This window comes from Trachurus trachurus, assembly GCF_905171665.1.
Source record: "Trachurus trachurus genome assembly, chromosome: 1".
Taxonomy (NCBI): domain Eukaryota; kingdom Metazoa; phylum Chordata; class Actinopteri; order Carangiformes; family Carangidae; genus Trachurus; species Trachurus trachurus.
In genome coordinates, this window is record NC_139891.1 from 16,574,394 (window position 1) to 16,600,136 (window position 25,743).

The 25,743-nt window shown below is 42.5% G+C and overlaps 2 protein-coding genes across 2 annotated transcripts; one reads left to right on the top strand and one right to left on the bottom strand.

The window, feature by feature from the left end:
- Window positions 1–778: 778 nt before the first annotated feature.
- On the bottom strand, window positions 779–10,652 carry adamtsl7 (ADAMTS-like 7; the record flags this gene model as incomplete). Its single annotated transcript, XM_083983822.1, has 12 exons — window positions 779–1,018; window positions 4,155–4,299; window positions 4,627–4,806; window positions 4,898–5,071; window positions 5,212–5,385; window positions 6,263–6,485; window positions 7,329–7,458; window positions 7,905–8,093; window positions 8,984–9,092; window positions 9,242–9,417; window positions 9,651–9,780; window positions 10,518–10,652. 12 exons carry the CDS (start codon window positions 10,650–10,652, stop codon window positions 864–866), a joined length of 1,920 nt encoding a protein of 639 aa, XP_083839948.1. The 3' UTR covers window positions 779–863.
- A 4,693-nt stretch (window positions 10,653–15,345) lies between these two features.
- Window positions 15,346–22,858, top strand: melk (maternal embryonic leucine zipper kinase). Its single transcript, XM_083976995.1, has 18 exons — window positions 15,346–15,419; window positions 15,669–15,781; window positions 15,880–15,965; window positions 16,345–16,461; window positions 16,576–16,719; window positions 16,817–16,885; window positions 17,172–17,264; window positions 17,510–17,608; window positions 17,802–17,870; window positions 18,108–18,206; window positions 18,460–18,546; window positions 18,715–18,846; window positions 19,045–19,209; window positions 19,372–19,663; window positions 20,691–20,787; window positions 21,890–22,046; window positions 22,364–22,467; window positions 22,594–22,858. The coding sequence occupies exons 2-18, from the start codon at window positions 15,703–15,705 to the stop codon at window positions 22,769–22,771; spliced, it is 2,067 nt and encodes a 688-aa protein (XP_083833121.1). The 5' UTR covers window positions 15,346–15,419; window positions 15,669–15,702; the 3' UTR covers window positions 22,772–22,858.
- The last annotated feature ends 2,885 nt before the right edge of the window (window positions 22,859–25,743 follow it).

Sequence of the window (25,743 nt, forward strand, 5' to 3'; positions counted from 1 at the left end):
ATTACAGACACTATGGACTGTTTTAAAAACCAGACGGATTTCTGGCAGATCAGCTCATCTAATTTTAAGTTTGAGTAGGGGTGTGAGGCCTAAATAAATGCAGGTATATTTTCACTAGGGTATGGGCTGCAGTGGGTCTGTGTAACAAACAGAAAACACTAATATGGTTCCTGTAGAGTAGCCAGATGTGGTTAAAATGTCCATATGTTTTATTTATTGATTCAATTTGCCATCCAGACCATCCATTTAAGTGTCTCTTGATTTAATTACTGATCATAAGACAAAGACTTTTTAGGTTTCTTAGGCCATTGAAGTCAGCTGCACTTGTATGACTTGTATGGCTTTGTACTTTGATCAAATAATGAATTAATTAATTATGTTTTTTTACTGCACAAAGAACAAAGAAGCGTGTGTGTTTCCACGTGAGTATTTGGCAGGACCTCTGAGGCAGTTTGATGATTCAAATAATTTGGATACCCCCTGCAATAATACAATAAGCAAAGCTGATCACCAGAGGTTATACACTTTTTTATTAAGAATAAATATTTAACATAAGTAGATCACCAACTGTGACCAGTCCAGTATGAAAACACAAAACCAATTCAAAGTGAAATTCTTACAAAAGTGAAAATTCTGTGACTAAGTTTCAAACTATTGCCATGAAGTTCCATGTCAAATGAAACAGCACTTCGACAGCAGTAGCTATTCATGCTGTGGTGAGTGTGTGGCCATGTTCACAAAACAAAAGAAGGCAGTTGATTACCTGGTCAGTTTATCTGTTGCAGACTGAGTAAGTGAATGTTAAACTATGCTCTACCCACGGAAGTGCTCTCCAAACACAACAAGGTGTCCTCCAGTTAGTATCACCTGATGATGTGGTTCTTTTGAAATGAGTTGGGGTATGTTTTCTCGGCACGGGTGCAGGAGGTGCAGCAGACACTTCTGTAGTAAGGGTAAATGCAGAGTCGGGCTTGAACCACCACCAAACAGTTATGATACTGGTCACTGCATGATGGATCTAGGAAGCAAAGGAGAAATAAAGTAGAAAGAAGACACTGATAAAAAAAAAAATAGGGGAAGCAAAGCACCTCTCACTGCAGGCAGGTTACATTGCATCTGTCTGGAAGCCGAACTGGATTTAGAAGCATTTAAACAGGGGTCAGCCATGTAAGCAGTCATCTACCCCTCTTACACAAGCAAGAAACAGACCAAAAGAATGACAAAAATGACAAAAAATAAATAAAGGGTACAACTGATTCTGTCTTAATGTCTCAGTAGAACATACATTACATTATAAAACATATCTGTCATGATAAAGGATAGATTTTGGCTGGAGTGACTCAAGACATCATCTGTTAAATTCATAAGTTTTTCAATGTCATAAATGAATTAATATATTGTGTAGATGTGTAGAAGGACAGGCATTATTCCCAGAAACTGATGACTTCCAATCCCACACAATGAATTCTCGCTAATACATTGATGTAATCCAGTGAGTGGTTTTAAGTTTCAGTTCCAAATTCAGTTCCTCAGTGCACAAGTCTAAACCCAAGCCTGCTGCATCAGCACTGCAGCTGTGTCAGAGGTCTAAGACATTTTACTGCTGAGAGAACTGAGAGTGCATTTTAATCTGTTCACCCTAAAACTGAAAATACACATTTGCTGATGTGGAAATGAGAAGTGAATTGTAGATTCCGGCATGACAATGATCTGTACAGAGTTCCTGTCATCTTACAGTAATAAAAAAAAACTGTAATAAAATCCATCACATGCATACATGCGATTTGCCTGTGTGATTTCACACAGATACAGTCCAACTTTGTGTGTTTTTACGTGGATTATTAATTGACAAAGAGCCACCACACAATACAATGTTTCTATAGTGGTACATCCATTCACCAAATGTTGCAGAGCAAGTGAGAGCCCGATGAACAGATGAGTCACATTCATTAAAGCAGATATCAGTGGAATGTTTTTGTTAATATAAGTCCTAAATAGTCCTATTTTCCGTCAGCAATCACTTACATTAAGTATTTCAGCCTAAACACGAGTCTCTCCGTCACTCTGCTCTGCTGTAACCCGAGGAGAAAATTTTCCTTGTGGGATACAAGTGTTATCCAATGAGGAGAGAGAACGGCATGAAGGGCTGTGTGTGCAGCCAAGGGATGCGCGTGAATGTGGTGACGTAGCACGAGGACCAATTGATGCCTGACAAGGGCGGGGGCTGCTAACTCATGGTGCGTTCAAAGAAACTCGTACTTTGTGTTTTTCCTTCCTGTGAAGTCATACCAGTTCGATCTGGTACGAGTTCACGGGTCGGAAGTTACGAGTGGCCGTTATAGGGAACTTTCACAGACAACAGGATGGTAAAAACACGAGCTACGGGTTACCTGGAACGCTACCAAGTCGTAGTTGTGACTTGAAGCTGTAACTTACGGTTTCAAAAGCCTGCCTTGAACGCAGCATTAGCCGAAACGGCCGTGAAGCTGATATCTGCTTTAATAACCCATAATAGGGGTTATTAATTACATACTTATAAATCCTTGTTTACACACAAGCTCTGTTCCACCACTACACCTGAGCATAATGAAATGTTGTATTATGCATTGATAAGTCACTTGCTTATTTTGACCCTATTTTGTTTTTGCAAATATATCTTCTAATAATTTTAGCAGTTTTCTCCAGACATAAGTCATCGAAAACCAGTAACTTTTACGTATTCCTCATGTGATGCATTCCTTTAGGATGTAACAGTAGGTGATGAACAGTTTCACCATGGTAACATTCAACAATGGCAGCATCACAGACATTAATGTCTCACTCCATCGACATTGTCCCTGACCTGGGGTCTCATTTATAACCGTTGCGTACGCACAAAACGGGGCCTGAAAGTGGCGTACGTGACTTTCCACGCCAAGGTTGTGATCTATAAAAAACAAACTTGACGGGAAAATGTGCGCAGCTCTAAGCAAACTCTGACCCATGCGTACGCATGGTTTGGAGGAAAAGGGGAATTGGCGACACAGACGGTGTGGTGGTGAACTGAAGTCAGACTCAGGAAATGATGAGTGAGAAGAACGATTATGTTTTTATTATCGGCCGTCACACATTTAATTTCAAACCGTATGCGTTAGATCCATGTTGCCACGGTGATTTAATTCAACAGCGCCCTTATGTTGCATCGGACTGGTGTTTCAGAAACATCTTAGAATCTAACTTAAAATTCAAAATCAAAATTCCTTCTCTATATTTAATCACCACCATCTCTCCGTCATATTGTTCACTCCCAGAGCGCAGGAGGAGGAGAGGACGCGCGGCTGCATGGGATAAATATGGTGTAAATAACTATGCTCCTATGATACTGTGTGAACATATGATCTTGAGTCAGTTAAATCTCAAACACTGGGGGAAAAATCCAAAATCGTTCGCACAAATGTTACATTCTGTTTTCTTGTTATCAAGAGAAGTGTCATGTTTGATCATTCCTCAGAATGTAACTGATTCTGCTAATTATTCAAAGTTTTATCGATCAGTCTAATTACTGTAAATGTATGAATACAGCGGTGAGCCCCGTGCGTAATTCTGCACCACGGCACCGCTGGAGGAGAAAGGAGGGAGAGGGAGACCATGATGAAGGTTAATAACTCGTTTCAGATTAAAACTGTTGTCATTGTTGTAACGATGTGCCGAACCGGGTCCAGCATGTGAGAGGCAGCGCACCAAAACAACACTGCGTGCGCTCTGAGCCGCTGACGCCGTTAACAGCTGCTGCAACACGTCACGTCGCCACTTTCACACCTGCAGCTGATTCACAACACAGACAGAACAAGAGCACGTCAGGCTCATTGACATGCAGATCACATTCATGTGGTGGTTTGCATTGACCATCTACGGTTAAAACAGGGCGTGTACAGGGCGGAACGTGAAGCGGATTCAGCTGCGCACACTTGTAGGAACTCTGTGATTTATAAAGGGAAGTTTGCTTGCAAGTGTGCGTACGCAGGGTTTTATAAGTCTGAATATTTACTGGCGCACGCAAAACTTGGCTTTTGGGCGTACGTACACTTTTAGTAACGATCCCACGCACAGTTTTATAAATGAGACCCCAGGTGTGTATATACCTGATTTAGTAAACCACTGCTCATTGGACTTACTTATCTCAGCTACACAAGGTTGTGTGTTGCATTCTTCTCGACTTTCTGGGGTTGAACCAGAGTCACACCGGTCACTTAGGGCAATGTTGTCTGCAAGACAGCGCACCTCTCGTACACGGTAGCCGCCATTGCAGGAACGAGAACACTGAGGTGATACAAAGAGGGGGCAGAGGCAGACATAACAGGATTGAGTCACTCAATCTTCACCTTACAGGTGACCTTCCTGAAAAATACCAGTGTTGTAGTGTCATATACGCTTAAAAAACTAGTTCACAAAAACAGATGCAGTTTCAGTTCACTTCTATATAACTGAACTGAAATTCACAAATCTGTCCATGTTTCCAGAAACAATGTCCTCATTGAGAGGCTATGTGAAGGCTGTCTTATTCATTCAGTATGGCCAGACACTACAACAGAGGTTCATAGCATGTAGAAGTAGTTTGCGACACAACATGTAGTTTGGGACACTTACTGCACTCCACTCTGTGACGTACCACTGAACACCACATGGCTTCAGTCTGCAGGTCTGAGCTACGATTGGCTCAGGCAGGCCAGAACACTTTGACTGGTCCACCACCTCCATGTGACCATTGTTGTTGAAAATACAAGCCACGCTCCGAGTCTGCGTGCCATTCCCGCACTCTGCAGAACACTTAATTAAGCCAAACACATACGTTGATGCATTAAATGAATGCTGTTTGAACAGTGTCTCTGAGTGCATGTGTGTATAATGTGTCGATTACCTGACCCCAGGGTCCTGTGTACCACTCCAGCTGGTTTTGGCATGGACCTGAGTCACAAAACGTCACTTCTGGTGGGCGTTCCCCTTCACAGTTGCCCAGTGGGAGATCACTCACATGGTCCATCAGGCACACAGCTGAGCGGGTTCGGTTGCCCCTTCCACACTCTGCAGAGCACTGAGGGTTATCACACATGTACATGGTAAATTAGAGCCATGGCAAGATCAACAACATAATTTCATTTTTGTTTCTTCTCTCCAGTATACACACACACACACACACACATGCACACACACTCAGTAATGCTGTGTTGTTACCCGTTGGCTCCAGAGGGAGGTGAACCAGCTGCGTGCACAGGCTCCCATGTCACAGTTTTGCAGTACGTCTGGTTTTAGGTTCATGTTACACTCCTCATCGTCCTCCACATCACCCTGGTTACTCAAACACACCACCTCCCTGCTGCGCTGTCCCACCCCACATGGCACTGAACACTGGGGGAGACCGTTTACAAAGCTGTTAGTTATAGTTGTTATAGTAGTAATAATAATTTGATATGGTTTACATTATCATATTACTTCTCTTTCCTTTTGTGGTTGTTTTGTGTTTTATGTTTTGTGATGTGCTTTATGTGGAAATTTGACATTCCCTTGTGTCCAAAACATATTTCTCCTAAGGGAGACAATAAAGGGTAACACTTTACTTCAAGGTCTCATCATAAGAGTGACATGTCACAGTCATGAACATGTCATAAACATTATGTCAATGTCATAACACCCGGGTTTGTAGGGTTAGGGTTAACTGAATGACACTTAATAACAACGTTATGACATTGACATAATGTTTACGACATGTTCATGACTGTGACATGTCACTCTTATGACAGTGTCTGATGAGACCTTCAAGTAAAGTGTTACCCAACAAGGTAACTAACTAACTAACTAACTAACTGCTTATGGACAGAGTAAAAAGTGGACCATAGAATAACAGCTTGTGATGAAGGACATTTACTCAAACACTGTACAATATTTTACTATATAGTTTGGAGTTATACAAATAACTCCAAACTATATAGAGTAAAATATTGTACTTTTGAATTCCATTATTAAGTCTATTAAGATTTAATATATAAATATGTGACCATGTTATTGAAATATGATCTCCTCCTGGACTAGTAATACCATTAATGTGTTACTTACATGTTAATGTAATAGTAATAATATTTCTAACTTTGAGGGGCACCATTTGCACAATGAGAAGTTTACATCTGATTCTTTGAATGTATTGTACAAATGACTGTTCTGTACTATGTAAAATCTAGAGAGCATGGTATTTTCTATTGTAATTGAGTGTATTTGTGTGTTCTCTCACTGGGCTCCACTCAGATCGTGTCTGCCACTGGCTACAAATTTTCAGCTGACAGGTTGACTTGGTCACTGGCTTATCAGACGACCCACACAGCTCTGGCGCCACAGTAACCGATGACTCCGTCCCATCGGCATGGACATGTGTGACCTGGCGGCAGATGACCTGGCGTTGCTGAGTGCCTGGTCCACACTTCCTGCTGCACTCTGACCACTCCCCCACATCCCAGCTGTGAGACAATAAAAGATGACAGAGAGAGAGAGAGGAGAGGAGAGGGTGAGCAGCTTGCGGTCCATCAACAAAAAAAACTAAAAAAAATGCAGTGACACATGAGTTTACAAAGACTTTCCTCAGGCATGTCCCAGCCGTTTGTCTTCAGTGTGACCACAGTTTTTGTGTATGTGGACAGCAGGGTGCATTTGAAAGCCTGTTGTTTCCTCAAAAGGGAGATCATACAGGAGTCAAGCAAAAGAAGCCAGCATTTGCTGCACAAGTTCTGATGTTTTTCTCGTCCATCTGTTAGAATTGAAGTTTCAGTTTTTCAGTCCTCTGTTGCTGCTGTATTCCCAGTGGAAACATATTTATTTCAGATCATCATCACGGATCACCGACACTGTGGGCGAAATATCTAACAGACCCACAACCAAACATACAGTCAATACACTAACACCCTGCTATATCTTGGCAATGGTAAGATATAGTGGTATTTTTTACCACAAGACATGAAAACCAAAGCCACACCAAAGTGAGTCAGTGTGATTGACTGTGACTGGTGACTGACTTATTGCTGGAATGGGTGTGAGTGATGAATGTTTCACCCTGAAAGTCAACAGCGCCACGTGGAACTCATTCACTGTGCGTCTGTGTGTGTCTTACTCTGTGTATGTTTCACAATTAATGTATGGCACATTAGCCGTGTGTGTGTGTGTGTGTGTGTGTGTGTGTGTGTGTGTGTGTGTGTGTGTGTGTGTGTGTGTGTGTGTGTGTGTGTGTGTGTGTGTGTGTGTGTGTGCGTGTGTGTGTGTGTGTGTGTGTGTGTCTGTGTGTGTGTGTCTGTGTGTGTGTTACTCACTATGCAGGGCAGGGCTGGGTGTTACACTCTTCTTCCAGGTCTGTTGGTTTAAGGGCAGGGTCACAGTGGTCAGCAGGAACCGTTGCCTGTGAATCCTTCTCAATACACTCCCAGAACACCTGACGCCTGCCTAGCAAGTGCACACACACACACACACACACACACACACACACACACACACACACACACACATACATAGACAGAAAAAAGACTAAGCAAGTCAATTTATGTTCATCTGCAGACATTTGGCTGACAATCAGTACCATTTTCATCCATTCAGTAAAGCCCACATATTTTGTAAGCAGTCCCACCCTTGTAGTTGTAGGAATCTACTGTTGACATTTACACTTTTAGTTACATCCATATGTGTCATATCTGATTCTGTAACATTTCATTGTGTCTTCTTGCTGCAGTGAATGGTCTTCTTAGGGCTTTTTGCATTGGTAAGTTTTCATAAAACAATGCCCCTTTAGCCTAGATACAAAAGTACTGAATAAATATGTGAACAAAGAAAGCATTGGATAGCATTATTAAGTGTATGTGCACCATTTCTCTGTGTCATATGTGATTTCTCACCAGTGCCACAGCTTGTTGTGCACTCGGTGTGCCCACTCTTCGTCCAGGTGTAAGTGGACTGAGGCTCAGAGATCCCACCGTGGTCAGAGGGAACCTGGTTGGGATGTGGCGTCTCCTTGATTATGTCATTGTTGGTGATGTCACCTTGGTGACCTTTCTCGTCTGGGTGAGGTGGATCTACAGTCTCCGCTAGAAGAAAGTGGAAGATTGAGTCGTGGAACAAAAATGTTGTTGAAAGGCAGTGAAGTGAGAGATAAGACCTCGCACACCCACACAGGTGATGTGTTTTCAGGACCATGTAGATGTGTTACAGGCTGTTATAAAGCCCAATGTCCTCTAAGTCTAAGCATTGCATTGTGTCCACATTGGTAGAAAACTATACTCAGTCAGCATGCATACTAAAGAAAATTTACTTTTAAGGGTGCTGATGATTGTATGATGTACGCTACACTCTGGCAATGGGTGAAGCAAATGGAGGAGCTACTGACAGCTGGAAAAAATCAAAACTAATTGTGGATGTTGGCAAAAGAGCCCCAGTAACACCTCAGATGGTGACCAGCAGAGCACATACTGTTTCACTTCTTTTGTAATATAAAACATTTAAGAATTGTGATATGTTGTGTACAAACTGGAAGAGAATATTGTATATGTATATACAATATCACCACGGTTCCACCCACTTTCAACCTGCACGAAGGTCTAATCACTTATTTGAAACCACATGTGAAGTTGTGCAGAGATTTTAAGAATATTTGCTGTTTCTTGATTAAGATCAGAGGATCTATTTAAACTAAGTAATTACAGTGTGTCTGTGAAATGTTTTCCTGCCTAAATAAAGTTTGGATGTCAGTTTGTATTAAATGTTGTCAAAATCCTAATCACATTTTCAAAGGGAAAGTTTCACTCGAATGACCCTGCATGATGACGCAAACAGAAGCATGTGTTATGATTCCTGTGGGCAAACCAGAGTTCGGTAGGCCTATGTGGAAACAGCACTGTGGACATTTGGGAGCGCTCTAATACAATATTAAGAGTGGATTTGTGTGTGTGTGTATGTGTGTGTTATTGTGTGCACTCACCCAGAGGAAGAACATCAGAGGATGTACCTGGCTCAGGAGTCGTGTGTGTGTTTTGTAAGGGTACACTGTATTCATAGTACACACTGGGACCTGGTTGCTGGTAGATCAACTACAAGGCAGAGAGAGATATGAGAGGTAGATCATGGTATGTAGTAATATTGCTTTTGTATTCTAGTACAATGTATTATTTACTGTATGCATTTGTGCATTTTCATATAGGTGACAAATAAGAGGGGGTTTGGGGATTTTTCATCTCACATAAACATGCAGGTCCTCAGTCAGTGGCCCTGGTGCAGTGATGGATTCTCCTCTGCGGGAGCGGATTTCATTTGGTCGTTGGTAGATCAGCTGTGTTCCTACTGCAATAAAGATCCCAGGCCGATCAATTACCCAGTTTCCATTAATGATGGAGACGCCCGTTCCGGTCTGCAGAGCTGGAGAAAAATTCACATTCACCCAACACTGTAGTGTTTGTCATGCTGACAATACTTATGCTGTCAGATACATTGTGTGTGTGTGTGTGTGTGTGTGTGTGTGTGTGTGTGTGTGTGTGTGTGTGTGTGTGTGTGTGTGTGTGTGTGTGTGTGTGTGTGTGTGTGTGTGTGTGTGTGTGTGTGTGTGTGTGTGTGTGTGTGTGTGTGTGTGTAAATGGCGTGTGAGTGTATACCGAGGTAGTTCCGGCTCTTAACTGTCTCCTGTATGCTGATGTTTCGTGCTCCTGCAGGGATCTCTGCAATCTTATGGTAGCCAACACGGAGGAAAGTACAAGAGAAATTCCCCTTCACCACTTCATACCCCTGCCAACACACACATTCACACACTGTTATGCACACAGAGCCACTGGGCACAAACACAGTATCTGCCCGTTTGTTTATATGTACGGACACTCTATGCATGCTCTCTGTACCACATTTTCACCATCACAGGCATGTGTTTCAACAGTACAATCATAAATTCCGCTGGATCACATTGCTGCTCTTTTTCTCTCATTTTCACTCATCCATCCTGCTCTCCAACTTTCTCTCTCTCTCTCTCTCTCTCTTTCTCTCTCTTGCTGGAAATCCCACAGCTCACTCAGTCCAGTCCAACAGTTGGTTTGAGTTGGGGAACCTTTCTGGTCTTCCTCTCCATTCCTCCTCGGCACAAATCTCCATTTTGCAAGTCTAAAGTTTACCTCTGCTGCTTTTTTCACATCATGTCTTTCTCAATGGGCCCCTCTCTTTTATTCTCCTTTTGATGCTTTATGTATCATCTCATATAGCTTGATCTGTTAGTGATTAGTTAGCCTGAGTGGCAAAGACAGATATAATCTAAAACAAACTGGTGGGCTGCCATGCAGTTATGCCCCTCAGCCGGATTTTTGGTTTGATTTTGCTTGTACTTGATTTTACGACAAAACAACATTTGTATAAAACTGACACAGCTCTTAAAAAGCTTGCATAAACGATTGAATTACAGCTTCAAGCATTCATGTGGCCACATATGAATATAAATTACATTTATAGCTCTTTTCGTGGCAGTGTGGCTGTCTTACCTCTGGAGGGGATGGGCTGCCTTTGGTATCCCAGGGAAGAGCACCTGAGGGTGGGCAGAGAAGACAAATGAAGTGGAGGAGAGCCAGAGCTCGACCCTGCTGCAGGGAGCTGAGCTGCTGCCACAATCCAGCCATGGAGAGACTGAGGGAGGACACTCACACACACACATACACACACATGTTTAATGGGGGAGTGTGTGTTTGTGAGGTGGGGTTGGCTTGAGGGGTGGGAGGGAGAAAAGACAAAGTTTGGGAGGGATGTAAGGAGAAATGTTGAGAGAAAGTGTTCAAAAAGTGCAGGCACATTTTTTAAAAGTTATTTCAAGTTAAGGTCACACCCATTGTGCACCTCAGTATGAATGTTGTGATAGCTCAAAATGTTTATGTGTGTGTGTGTGCGTGTGCGTGCGTGTGTGTGTCTCTGCCATGTGGACAGGCTCCTGTAGTGTATTCTAATACTGACGAAAACAAATATCACTGCCTGTAAATTGTCAAGATTGTGAGGCTTTAGACACACATCATTCTTGATCTGTCTCTGATTCCTCCACCCACCTCTTATTTTTTACTTTATAAGGCTTGTACTTGCTCTGGGATATTCCACTTTTCAATTGAGCAACGATGGAAAAAAAAAAAATCAAGGATAAAAAGCCTAAATGAAAAATACCACAGTTTGAAATGGCAAGATTGAGCATAAAAAATGCGAAGTCTGCTCACAGCTCATCAAATGTCCTGTTTGTCATGAACAAAACACATGGAAAGTACCATTATTTTCTCCACACTGATTCAGTTTCCCTTAAACAGTGATTCACACCCAAAAGATGCCCACTACCATGTCAGGGAGTAATCTGATTCAGAATTACAGTAAACCCACTGGCCAGGAGTCAAAACCCACAGTTGCACACTGCCCACATCTTCATCTAGCGGTGTTATAGTAATATTTGCTTGGACATAAATGGTTTGATGAAGATCAAACACATATGGGTACAATATATTCCCCTGGCTGAACATTTAAGTTCTGGGCACAGGACTATTTTATCCTTGTAAACACACAACGTAGCGTAACTTGCCTGGCTCTTTAACTTTCCACTGTTTTACGTCGGAGAGTGAGGAGAGATATGAGTTGTAAATATCAGAAACTACTTTAACTCCTGACTCCAACTTAATGTTGTGGAGAAAATTAGAGCAATGGAGCAAAGATAATATGTTTTCCCCACCTGTTTCATGCTTGTATTGACTGGCTGAAACCACAATTAAATTCAGAGAAAGCACATTTCTCGTACATTGCCAGATGATCCACGTCGCAGCTGTTCACAACATGGGGGTGAATTTGCCAGGACTGAGAATTTCACAACTTCTTAGACTCTGTGATTGTGTGTGTGTGTGTGTGTGTGTGTGTGTGTGTGTGTGTGTGTGTGTGTGTGTGTGTGTGTGTGTGTGTGTGTGTGTGTGTGTGTGTGTGTGTGTGTGTGTGTGTGTGTGTGTGGTCGTGTAGGTGCAAATGTTTGTGTGTGGACTCTAGAGTGAGAGAGACGAGTTTGACTAAGATCCTGCAAAGCGCTGTGAAGCCTTGTGAGGATGCTGAAAGCTGCAGCAAGAGAGGTGATACCAGTTAATTGTTTCCTCTGTCTTTAAGTGTCAGTCTGCGTCTGTCAATGTGAGTCATCTGGCGTATAGCCAGATGACGCTCCTGTACAGTTAATGCTCGGTAGTCACGGAGCTATGACATAGGCGGTGTAGGAGCCTCCAAAAGTCTGTCAGGGAATACTGGGAATTCTGTGCAAGACAGTTGCTGTAGGGGCTCCAATGTCTGTTTTCCAATGTGACAGCTTAATAGCTGCCATGACTGATTAATCAGTTGGAAGTGATAATGCAGCTCCTTGACACGCTGATATGCTCAAATAGTGACATGTACAAGCATGGAGTCCTAAACACTGGCAGTATACAGATAGAATTATATGTCATCATACTGATAACTTACACGTTAATACTACAATGTGTTATACAGATGATGTGGTTATCAGCTAGGGGTGCGATTATTGGGATTTAGCAAAAGACACTGACATGCCCAACTGCTGTGAAGCAGTCTAGTATTGAAGCTTGCATACAGTATGTGAAACTTAACTGGCAAACACTCAGGCCCTCATGCAGTCTGTTAAAACCATTGACTGCAGCAGAACTTATCCTCAAAAGCATTACAACAATTTATTATTTTTCTATTTTTTTATATTCATGAACAAAAGAAAGCATTTCTCTTGAGTCGCATCTTATAAAAGGACCCAGAGGGGGGAACACCCTCTGGCTTGCAGTTTGCTACAGTACATTGAAAATATGTTTCAATGTGCAGTAAAATGTGAGCTCAAGCAGATTTGGGATTTTCTCTTACTTTCCTGAGAATCGACCATATGTAACTATATGATTTAGAGAGTTCCCCTGTGTGTGTGTGTGTGTGTGTGTGTGTGTGTGTGTGTGTGTGTGTGTGTGTGTGTGTGTGTGTGTGTGTGTGTGTGTGTGCGTGCGTGCGTGCGTGCGTGCGTCTCGGTTGGCCGCAACAAAATCAAAGACGAAAGGAAGACAAAATGATACAAGACAGAAAATGAACAATACAGTCAACAGAAATTTAGCTCACCACCAAAATCAAAGATTTCCCTCTCTTACATTCCCTTATTATTAATTTTTCCTCCTCTCCATTTCCCTCTTTTTCTTCTTCTCCTCCTTTCTCTTCTCCTATCCATTTTCTTCTGTCCTCACGCTCGCCTTACCCTCTCTTTTCCTCCAGCTGTGGGCTGTTTGATGTCCCTCTGTCCCGTCCTGGCCAGCTGCCCCAGAAACCAAATTGAGGGTTCTGTCATGCCGCTGACACCTGGTCATCCCCTAACCACCGGTTACTTCCCTAACGACCAACTCTTTCCCTAACGACCATGAGAAACACAGGACAACCACTGATCAATCACTAACATTCCTCTGCAGTTGTCTGTCCATGTTGGCTAAGTGTCAGGGTGTAATATTTTCACTCCATAAACATCTCTTGCTTACATTTGACAGGCTTGTGCGTGACTTGGATGGCCTGTAGTGTGACCTTAAAAGCATGATGTCTTTCTACTTATCACATATCCTATAGTTTTGAGTTGATTTGACTCTGACAAGAACAGCAGCAGCTACGTTTTCCTTTGCTAATGCATTCAATGACTGACATTGGATAGAAACAGTTAGACTGACACTGACTCAACAAGTCAGCTGTGACAGTGAGAGTGGTTATGTGCACTCATTACAAATGGCTAACAAGTAAACAGGGGGTCTGTTAATTTGCATTCAGTGGTCTCTGGGTTCACCTCTCACCTTTTCATAATTACAGGCTTGAGACTAGTTCAGGTGAAGACGCACACACCTTCTGACACCATAAATACACCTCTCTGGTCAGCTACTGCAACTGCATACCTGCAGGGTCAAGCAGAACAGTTTACAGATTACAACATGCAGAATGCGTTTATGCCCTCAAGTTGTGTAATACCTGCCCACGGATGTACATGAAAGTGTGTGTGCAGGTAAATCTTATAACTAACCACTACCTTTCAGAATGGTGTAACCATCCGTGTGCCATATGGTGGACTGCTTTGTTAACCAGTAAAAGCATATTGCACAAAATACATAGGCCTACATGTCCAGCAGCATGCAGATTAGGTGAATTGGTGCCTGTAACAATGGATGTCTATGACATAGGCTACTATGTAGCAGTTTTGTGTTTTACCAGTGACCTACCTGCACTAAGGTAATCGATGGGTGAAGAAAATACAGGTGGGCTTGTGGGTGGGGAGAAGGGGGCACTGCTTGTAGAGATAGTTATAGAAATGTTGTTAAGGAAAAGCTGATTGGCCCCTGGGAAAGCACATGTAAAAGGCCCTCCACCCACCCAGTCGTTGTTATTTTTTGTCTAGCTCATCCTGTCATTTTTTTGCATCTATTTGAGGTCCTTCTGATGTGTTTTCGTTGTTCTTAATAATCTGTTTTGGGTCTATTTTTAATAGATTTTTTGTCTCATTCAGTGACATTCTAGGGGTCAAGCTCAGGCTGACCTCCTGACCCTTGGGATACCTGGGCCTGGGCCTGTGCCTGCTTGGCCCATTCAGTCATAGGAGCCAAGTCTCTGAAATGAGCACTGTACTGTATGTAGGCTGTACTGATACAGTTTACAGTTTTATTTATGACTAATACTACCATTTTTGTGCACAAACTTAACACCTTACTCCTATACACTCCAATACACCCCCCGCCCCAACTGTGCAATAGTTTTCTCCCTTATAACAAGCAACACTGTGTATAAAAAACATTTCTTTTTTTGTACATAGTTGTATACTCTTTAAATATTTTTGTACAAAACTGTACAGAATGTGTGTCTCTCTCTTTGATCTTATATCTTTTATATTTGCCTATTCTTCTACCTTGTTACCTTCTTGCTGTATGCTACTGTAACATCCAAATTTCCCATGTGATCAATAAACAGTCTTGCCTCGTGTCTCTTACCTTCGATGTATCTATTCTCCTCATCATCAAGTATTTCCCACTCAAGATTTTTTTATAACAGTTGTACTTTAACTTAAGTACCGTATCCTACATTTAGAGTGTTTTCTACATTGAAAGCAGAGGCGATAATGACCCAAAATTGCCATGAAAGTACATTTCAAATTCCATCTCTGCGGCGCTGCTTTGTTTAAATGGCTGCAGTACCGACCATTCGCCACGAGGGGGTGAATTGAGCAACAAACGGAAACCGGAAATGCCGTCAACGTCAACGTCGACGCACGAAATTCAAACTTCTGCAACAAAACATCTTCGTCAGAGGGTTTTTCCATATGGTTGCTGACTGATTTTAACTTTCTTTCGTTCCCGACTTCAATCAAAATTCAGGTAATGTCGACAAGTTGGTTTATGGCAACACCGCTTTTAGAGTATCGTTGTTATTTTTGGTGTGGTATCAACGACTTCTCTTTGGCAACAGTTAAACGTTAGTTGAGCTAAGTTAGCTGTAAGACAGCCTCACTCATGTTAACGTTAGTATTGAACCATAGATATATGGTATTGAACAAAGTGTGTTTGTGAGTTGAGAGCTAACTTACCACTGCTGCTGCTGCTACAAGCCTCTTTCTCTCGCCGCAGAGAGGTTTATCGTCGTGCGGCTGAAGGAGGGAGGATGCCCGTGGAAAGGACAGAGAACCGCGGAGCCGACGAGCTCTACAGATACTATGAGGTTTACGAGACCATCGGCTCAGGTAACTTAACATCAGTATTAATGACGCATTCACAGCCTTGTGTCAGTGTCGTTTCTTTCGACAATGTGAATTTTTTTTTTAAACGTGTGTCTTTTCAGGAGGTTTTGCCAAAGTCAAGTTGGGTCGGCATATCCTGACGGGACAGAAAGTTGCCATTAAAATCATGAATAAAAAAGATTTGGGGGTGAGTAAGAATGAGGTACTTTAACTAAAAGGCTATAGAAAATATGTTAAAAAATCAGTAAAAGGTTTATCATTATAAAACAACCAGTTTTCGAGATTGCAATGATTGTTTCTAAAAGATTAATGACAGTTCAAAGTTGTTGAGTACCATTATTACCATTAGTACCATCATTAACTCTTTGCATAACAATAATAATATTTTTTCCATTCATTACAATCTTCCTTTTCCTACCATAGTTTCAAAATAAAATGCAGAGCAATTTAAAATTAAACCAGTAGAGAAAGGCATATGAGACATTCACATGCCAGACTGATAGTTTTGGAATTGGAAAAAGCAAATCACAATAGTGACTTAACATGAAGAAAAAATGCTCTCCCAGGATGACCTGCCCCGTGTCAAGGTGGAGATTGAGGCCATGAAGAACCTGAGTCATCAACATGTCTGTCGTCTTTATCATGTCATAGAGACCTCCACCCAGATTTTCATGGTGCTTGAGGTAAGCACACACACACACACACAAAAAGAGAATTAGTTTGAGTGTGTATGTGATAATGTCGTATTCATCCATGTGGCCCTTTTGTGTTCCTCCCTTCTTTTTCTCCTCTCTCAGTACTGTCCAGGTGGGGAGTTGTTTGATTACATCGTAGCAAAGGACCGTCTGTCAGAGGAGGAGACCAGGGTGTTTTTCAGACAGATTGTGTCTGCGCTGGCCTACGTCCACAGCCAGGGATATGCACACAGAGATCTTAAACCGGTAAAAACAACCACCGACTGACTGAGAGAGAAAGTGGTGAAAAATGCTTACATCCGAATTAAATATCTGCTGCTTTTTCTGTGTCTTTGACCTCTAGGAAAACTTGTTGATTGATGAAAACCACAACTTGAAGCTGATAGACTTTGGCCTTTGTGCCAAACCTAAGGTACAGCATAACATTCCCTGTCCCACTTCTGTTGGTGTTTAAAAAAAAAAGAAAAAAAGAAAAGGGAATAGTTATACATAGAAAAATATATATTTTTGTTTTGGGAGGAGGCACATTTAACAGGCCAGTCACTGTCTAGTTTCTCTGTTTCCTCACAACTTGCATGGTATAATAGACAAACTGATAATGAAGCAAAAGAGCGTACATATGTAGCAGTTACTGAATACAAATGCAGTATTCATGTACATTTTGTCTGGTCTGACTTTCATGTGATTGTCTCTCCTAGGGAGGTCTGGGTTATGAGCTTATGACATGTTGTGGCAGCCCTGCATATGCCGCTCCCGAGCTCATTCAAGGAAAAGCATACATTGGTTCAGAGGTGAGAGATGTGTGCTGTTTACATCTTTTAGAAACAATGGATTTTCAAGAGTTGTCTTCATTGAAACCCCCAATAGCTAAATTTCCCCCCCACTGGGGCAGATATTACCTGCCTGTTCCACAATTTTTGCTTTTTCATGGTGCCCTGATCATATTTGTTGGTGCATGACTCAGTGCAACTGAGCTGTGAAATCCTGGCTGTAACACTTGAAGTTGAAATATTGCTGTATGATGTGTAACATCCAGGCTGATGTGTGGAGTATGGGGGTACTGCTGTTCGCTCTGCTTTGTGGATACCTGCCTTTTGACGATGACAACTGCATGGTCCTTTACAGGAAGATTACAGTAAGAGATCTGCAGTGTTAAAGATGACTTGAAGTTTTTTGGAGGGGAATTAATTTGAGGTCATTCTCTACAGTTGTTTGTCTCTAAAATCCGATTCAGCACTGAAATATTACCACTTATAATCTCAGGGAACCATTGGGTTATTTTCTTGGATAATTCTGTGTAATGACGTGTTTGTCTTTAATATCTTCAGAGAGGTAAATACGACAACCCTCAGTGGCTCTCTCCAGGCAGCGTCCTCCTGCTCAACCAGATGATGCAGGTACATATCCACTCATCCACTTTCCCCTTTTATTCATCTTTATTTATTGTTCACGCTCACCACAGCTTTTCACTGTAGTGTGGAGAAATTAAAGTCAGAATAAAGGTGTAAAACATTTGACAATCTAATATTATTGATATGTCTTTTTCTTCTTGTACAGCATGTACCCGATGTTGACATAGTCGAGTGGGTAGTGTTATTGCATATTCAGTTGTAGTTTCTGTGTGTGTCCTGTAGGTGGACCCCAAGCGGCGTCTTGCTGTTCGACAACTGCTGGACCATCCCTGGGTGGTGAAGGAGTACAACAGCCCCGTGGAGTGGCGTAGCAGGCAGCCGGTACACTCACACACACACATACACACACACCTATAAACTGTATAATAAATGGATAAATTTGATACTACATTAACTAGCTTTTGACCATATACAATTATGCTCTATATACAGTACATCACATTTTACTATTGCATGTTTCTCAGAATATATTCAATATCAACATTCTGTGAGGATTGTTGTTGTTTCAGTGCCCACATACAAAAGTGGTGTCAGTGTTGGATCATCTTTTGACAGTCTGGGTCTATTTTTCTAGCTCGGCCACATAGATGAGGACTGCATTACTGAAATGGCAGTCAACATGAAGCGATCAAGAGAGAGCACCACAGCGCTGGTGAAAGAGGTGTGTACAGCGTCGTGTGCACATGTTTGCACTTAGCATCGACGTTTATTATGTCGATAGATTCCTTGTCAGTTTAAAGATGGTGAAATTACATCAATACATGTGTAAATACAGTAGAATGTGCAGCGTATTTTTTTATTACAGTCTAATACACCTTAACTTCCCCAGTGGCGCTATGATCAGACGACAGCCACGTACCTGCTCCTGCTGTCAAAGAAACAGAGGGGGAAGCCTGTCCGCCTGTACCCTGAGCTGACTGTGTGTGAGGACTCCTGCTCTCCTCAGCACCACGGACTACAGGTCAGACTCTTGACCACAACTCCCACAATGCTCCGCTCTCTGTCTGGGGCACTGGCTGTCTATATAGCTATATCAGCTTGTTTGTTTGTTTTTTGTTAGTTTTTTTACACCTATATCCTGAACCTTAAATACTAATTTTTTTCCCGAACTTACTTTATACTTTTTTTATTATTATTTTTTTTTATGTCTCCTTTCCAGTCTAGGGAAGCGCCTTATTTTAGCGAGGACGAAGACGCTGTGATTGTGGGCTCACTGGACTTTTGCTCAGAATACATTGACGATTGTCCGTGGGTTTCAGTCACACAACATACATCCCAGGGCCGCAGAGGTCGGCCAGATGGAGTAACTAACAACAAGGAAGCGGTATGTGACGGTTAGGTTGAAAATATCCTTTTGCTGCATTATGTCACCTGTGAAAGAGGAGCACATTGAAGCTGATCTGTACTGGGTGGTAACAGTGAGGTAGAGGACTGTTGCTCTTCGAGGTAAGGATACTCAAATCACATTTCACTCTTCCTCTTATAGAGACTGGCATCTCCATCAGTGGAAAAAAGAACTGTATATACAACAACTCCAGAGAGGGGGCGAACGCCTAAACAGCCCCGCCAGGAGAAGAGGGACAGAGACCAAGAGCGAACCAGTGAAAACAAGGAGAATATTTCCGCTCAGGAGAAAGATGTTGACATTTTTGCGTTGCCTCCTCCTCGAACTCCAGTGTCCGTCAAGAAGAACGCACGCCCCAACAAGAATGTGTTGACCACACCCACTCAAAACGCAAACGTCACTAGCAGCAAACCCAACGCAGTGTCGCCTAAAGGTAAAAAAAGAGAATCTCTTGGTTACTCAACAAATGGCTATTTGTATTCTGAAATTGTTTTGTGTTGCAAACAAAAGAGAAGCTTGAAGTACAATCTCTATTAGATTATTTGCATTAGCCAATTGCCCCTCTCCACATTGCTCTTTTTCATTTATCTGTCCCTCTCTCTCTCAGTCTCATGCAGCACTCATAATCACAAGTGCCACATCCACATGCCACACATTTGCAAGTAAATTGTCTTCTGGTAATAAACTCATTTATGTGGCCTGTTTTTTATCCCAAAGCCACTCATATTTCTATGATTTAGCTGTCATCACGCCACTGAAAATGGACACACACACAGACGCGCGTACACACACTTATCACTGTCAACTCAAAGGTGAGGTTATTATCAAGAAAGCTAATTCTGTTCACTTATCTGTAAATGAAGGACACTAATATGAATGGAGAATCATTAAAGTCTTAATTATTTGTCAAAGTGAATTCTCCACTCAGATGTCCAGCCTCATGAGTTTCCACTATAAACTCGACACAGCGGCTGAGCCACAAGCCGACTGACCTGGTCGGTGTTAAACGCCTTCAGGCTCGGTCCTGCTTTCTTTCCCAGCCGCCTGCTCTCTGAGCTGCAGTGCAGACACGCTGCCTCTGACATACTTGTCCACACACGCGTGCACCACCACGGTCTGTGTGCGCCTGTCCCCAGGCGTGTGCTGTGACAGGTGTAGCTGTCTCTTTCCTCTGCTCACTGTCCCACGTGGGCTGTAGTGACATGTGTTCTCTTGCCACTAAAGCCTAGCTGTGTGTGTGTGCGCGTGTGTGTATCAGACCGCTTGTCTTTGTGTACACCAAAGCCTTTGTGTTCACAACTTCATGTGAACGCCACCTAGTTCCAATCCGTACACAAGAGCACAGGGCTGTAACCATAAGTGTGTACGTTTAATCCCACCCCACACACTTTCTCCTTTTTATTTACTCTTAAAAGATGCTGAGGTTGGAAAAATCATTTGTATTCCTGTGTGTCTTGCAGGTGGAGGCAGTGCCTCTAAAGAACACAACAAGAAGAAAACAGCTGAGAACAAGGAGCCTGCAGACATTGAAATACTGACCTTCAGTCCTGAGAGAAGGTGAGCGGCCTGCAGGATGAGTAATGCTCAGCACACACTGACTGCTTTCCTTGCATGTGCCTGGGAACTGACCTGTTCATACCAGCTGTGTGTTGGCTGCATCATTGCTACAGCTGCTCCATCGCACTACTTTGTGTTGGTCTTGTCTTTTGTTTAGCAACACAACAAAGTGTGTGAAAGAGGGAACAAGCACCAGAAACATATATGTCCCTCAACTGTTAAATCATTGATATATGATTATAAAACCTACATTAGGTTTCTGCCATATGACCATATAGCACACATTCAGTTGTAAGAATTGTTAAAGTAATATTAGCGTCTTTTTCATGTCTGTGACCTTCATGTACAATTTAAACAGATGAAAGTGAAAAGTGTCGACTTTAAGTCATGTTGCTGGTATGATGTCATTGTCACCATCAACAGATGTTTTTCTTCTCTGCTTTTGCTGGGAACTGTGCGTCACATGTGGAGAATGGGAGAAATGCCAAATCTGCAGATAACGTCATGACATTTGAAGTTCATCAATAGGCTCTTGAGACATAATTATGATTCCAAAAAATATAAAGCATCATCAGCCCTACTCATAGCCTGATGCATCAGCCGCTTACTTCATTACATTTCATATAGCGTCTGAACACGAGCCATAGGGATTCGTTTGCTTCCGGGAGGCGGTTGCTTACATTTGCTTCAACTAATCGCTGCTGCTTGGTGGTCACGTGTGCTATACACCGGTTAAGCTCATAGGTTAATCTTGAGCGCTTGAGTTCAACGTCATCGCCTTCACTTACCCGTCTGTTCGCTGATTGGTCCGTCCGCTCTGGCGGACGGAGCAAACCGAAACACCATTGCTAGTTCCCTGACTATATGGTTGAGGCAAATTAAATTTGCCGGAACCAGTAGGCGGCGCTAGCCTGGCTACCCTACTCACTCATTGTGAGTCAATTTGACTTCAAAGATGTGATTGACAGAATCAGAAATGTTTGGCGCACATTTCCAAACTTCTCGAAACAATATGTGAATTACCGGGAGGGACGGGGGTAGGACAACATATATCAGATTCCAAGTTGGAGCTATTAAACGTGAGCCCCTGTTTTCCCTGCAGGTCTCGGTCTCTGGACTTGGCTGTCATGGGAGACAGTGCGAAGAAGAAGAGAGCAGGGAAGGTGTTTGGTTCTCTGGAGAGAGGCCTGGATAAGGTGATCACCATGCTCACCCCCAGCAAGAGACGAGCCCTGCGTGACGGCCCACGTAAGATCAAGGTACAGGTGTACACACCCCCACACACACGTACAATGCTACCAACTCACTAATTGACTATTTTAGTTGGTGAAACATAGACTGAGAAAATATCCGTTTAAAATATTGTATTTGATATGGAATTGTCTTTGGCATTTTGGAACCATTTTGTACGATCTTAAATATATAAAAACAGAGGAAAGTAGAAAATCCTTGCTTTTGATAAACTGGAACCAGATAATGTTTTGTATTTATTTCAATCAATTAATCGTTAATATTCTAATAGTTTTGGCATTAGGTAGGCAGCATTTTTGATCAGTGTGTCTGTGTCGTCCTCCAGGCACAATACAATGTGACTTTGACTAGTCAGACAAACCCAGACCAGGTGCTTAACCAGATCCTCTCCATCCTGCCAGAGAAAAATGTGGACTTTACACAGAAAGGGTAAGAGCACAAAACCATTAATCATTGAAGTCTTATCTTTCCCTTTTCCCTTGTTCTGACCAAACGGTTCAGTCTTCAATCAAATCCTAATGTCTCTGCTTGTTTTTCCCTGGACTCTGCTCTCAGGTACACCCTGAAGTGTCAGACCTGGGGAGACTTTGGGAAGGTGACGATGGCGTTTGAGCTGGAGGTGTGCCTTCTGCAGAGGCCAGAGGTTGTTGGCGTCCGCCGCCAGAGGCTGAAGGGAGACGCTTGGGTCTACAAGCACCTGGTGGAGGACATCCTCTCCACATCCAGAATATAAATAATGCACTTTTCTGACCATATCATTTCCTTTATAAACCAGACACTGGCTGCTTTGTTTCAGTGACGTGATGTAAAGATTCTAACCATTAACCATCAGTCTTTCATTATGAATATTCAAAATTGTCTCTAGGCTGCCTGTGGTCCCTAAAGTACGTGTTACATTGAGTGTCAAATTTATGAGCATTACATGTCTGGCTGTTTGACAGACTGATCTGGTTTTACTGTATGTAGATTGTTTTACTTTCCTTTTTCATAATTGAGCTGAGTAGGATCTGTCAATCCTCCTGGGATGAATGTGTGCGTGTGTGAAATGTATTTATAGTGTACCTTCTGGCTGCTTATCAACATATTTATGTCATGATGTTGTTATTCTCCCCTGGAGGTGCAAAACCTGATGTAATAACCAATAAGCAGAGTATTACTAATTTACTGTCATTGTTCTTTTTAATGTACATGTGTTAACAGGTCTTTGATCATGTTTTTTACATGGTTATATGAAGTATCTCCTATTTCCTATTGGTGCTTTTCTTGTTTTCATTGTCTGTCACATTGTGTCTTTTTACACAGTGTAAATGGAACAAAATAAATGATTTCTGCTAAGTGTAATGCGCCTGAATTACTGGAGACAGATGATTGAGGTGGATTTAAGGGACGGCAACATTTGCTTTTAAATAAATGTGGCAGTTTGATGGAGCAGTGGTGTGTTTTACACTGCCATCATCCTCGTGTTCATTCTCTAGTCTTCACTCTTGTTTAGTGCAGATTGATGGCGACAGTTTGTCTTGGTGACAGTATTTCTAAGCTTTTGTCACCAATAAAATGAGAAGTGAAAGTTGACAGATGGCTTCAATGTTTCTCACTTTTGATCCCATTTCAAGACCTGTGTAAATACTGGAAACTAAGTACAAGCATCAACAACAGTAAGTTACCAGCGACAGTTGAAGGTAATGGATTAGCTTTGATGCTCAAAACGGGGGATGATCATTGTTATGGCAGAATCGGCTGTAGGAGTGCGATTGTTATGACTGACTGAACGACTAAATAATGATGATCATTGCCTGCAACATCTGAGCAGAATAAAGCAGAGGAATCAAAGGGTTCCTCCCCTCCTCCCTACTCCATGACAAGGTGCCACTTAGTCATGACAGTGTTGCAGCTGATGGGCATTTATTCGTGGCAGCTTCTCCTTGGCATCTCAGCAGGGAGGGGAAGGGTAATGGTGGGTTGAGGTGGTGATAAGGTGGGAGTTTAACCTTAATGGATTCTGAGAGAGGGTGGGGGGTGGGATGATAATAAGTAGAGGAGCGGTAAAAGAAAAATCCTCCTTGAGCCCATAACCTCTGTGCTGTTTCAGTGGTGGTAATGTGTGTGTGTGTGTGTGTGTGTGTGTGTGTGTGTGTGTGTGTGTGTGTGTGTGTGGACAACAGTTGAACTAAAAGCCACCTTTCCTTCATCAACTACTTGTTCTGCAAAACCATCACTCCTGAGACTTTTCTAATTAAATGTTTTGGCTCTGTATCATAAAGTTGGTGCAATAATTTTCTTCATTCACTCCAACCTCTTAATGAATGTAAAACTAACTAAAAGTGGGCAAGTTCATCAAAGCTCTCACCTTTTTAAAGAACTGAAGTGCTGTTACACTGATGTGGTCCAGTTTTGCTTGTTTTTTAGGGAGGCAACAGCATCACACCATCCTGGTTATCCTAATACAACCTATACATTTGTCATTTTTCAGGGCTTCACAAGGCTCAGACATCCAGTTATGATGCTCTGCATGGGAATTCTTGCGAGGTAAGATTAAGAAAATGTATGGAGAAACTCATTAGGCGCTCATACAGTAGGCTACAGTGGAGTCTTAGATGCTGCAGTATGGATAAGCAATAAACTAAAGTACCTCTTTCTACAAGCATCAAAGGACTCTTCACATTAATAGTCTTACAAGATTATATATATTTTTAAGTGGCTGTGATGCATTGATTCATACATTTGCCACAGGATATTGTGGAGGCTGGAGGACAGTGAACAGTGTAGGCCTACTTAAACTTACCAACTGCAAATGGCAAAAATGAAACACCTGATTTTTTATTTAACTGAAAGCAGTGGCTCCCAAGTCTTAGGAAACTTCATTTTCTGGTTGCTTTGGCCAAAATGGGAATGAAATACTTCACCATTTGTGTCTGCTTTTTTTTTTTTTTTTTTTCCAGGCTGTATCCATGGGTGAGGCAGCCGTGTCTCTCCTCTTGTCCCCTCTGTCTCTGTACTCCTGGTTGACATCCACGCTGCTCAGGCTTGTCCTGTCCGCTCCGGCTCTTGTCCTCAGCTCCCTCTATCACACCCTCCTGCTGCTCCTGGCCGGCCCCTGGTGCGCTGCCACCGTCTGCATCTCGCTGCTGCTGTCCTGCCTCCACGTTGCCCTGTACCTGCTTCACCTGGGCCTGGTGGTTGGGGTGGTAGCCATTTTGGTCCTCACGAAGCACAAAATGGCCACCGGCGGCGGCGGCGACGTGGCAAATGACAAATTGCTGTACCGACAGAAGGCGCTGGAACGACATGGCACCGGAACCAGACTGAGGATGTTTGTTCGTAGAGATGTGCGTGAAGAGTGAGTTCTCCTGTTACGATGTGTTTCTTTGAGTAAAATTTCATCTCGGTTTGTTTGGACCCGCTTTTACCCTCATTTATCTAATGAACGTACAACTGGAGTTGATTTTTACACAGATACTGTGTTTAAATTGGCTGTGGAGTTGAAAAAAAGCACTGATTAGTGTGCGTCCTCCTGACCTAAATGAGGTTGAAAATACATCTGCTGGTTGCTCCTTTTTTACAAACAGCCTACAGTTGTCGACTTATCTATCCATCTCATTTTCTCCCTCCTCTTCTTCAAATGTGGCCCCCAATTATCTGCGGATTGTTGTCCTGTTTTCTTCCCATCTGCAGATGTTATCATTAGACACGTCCGTCAAATGGAGA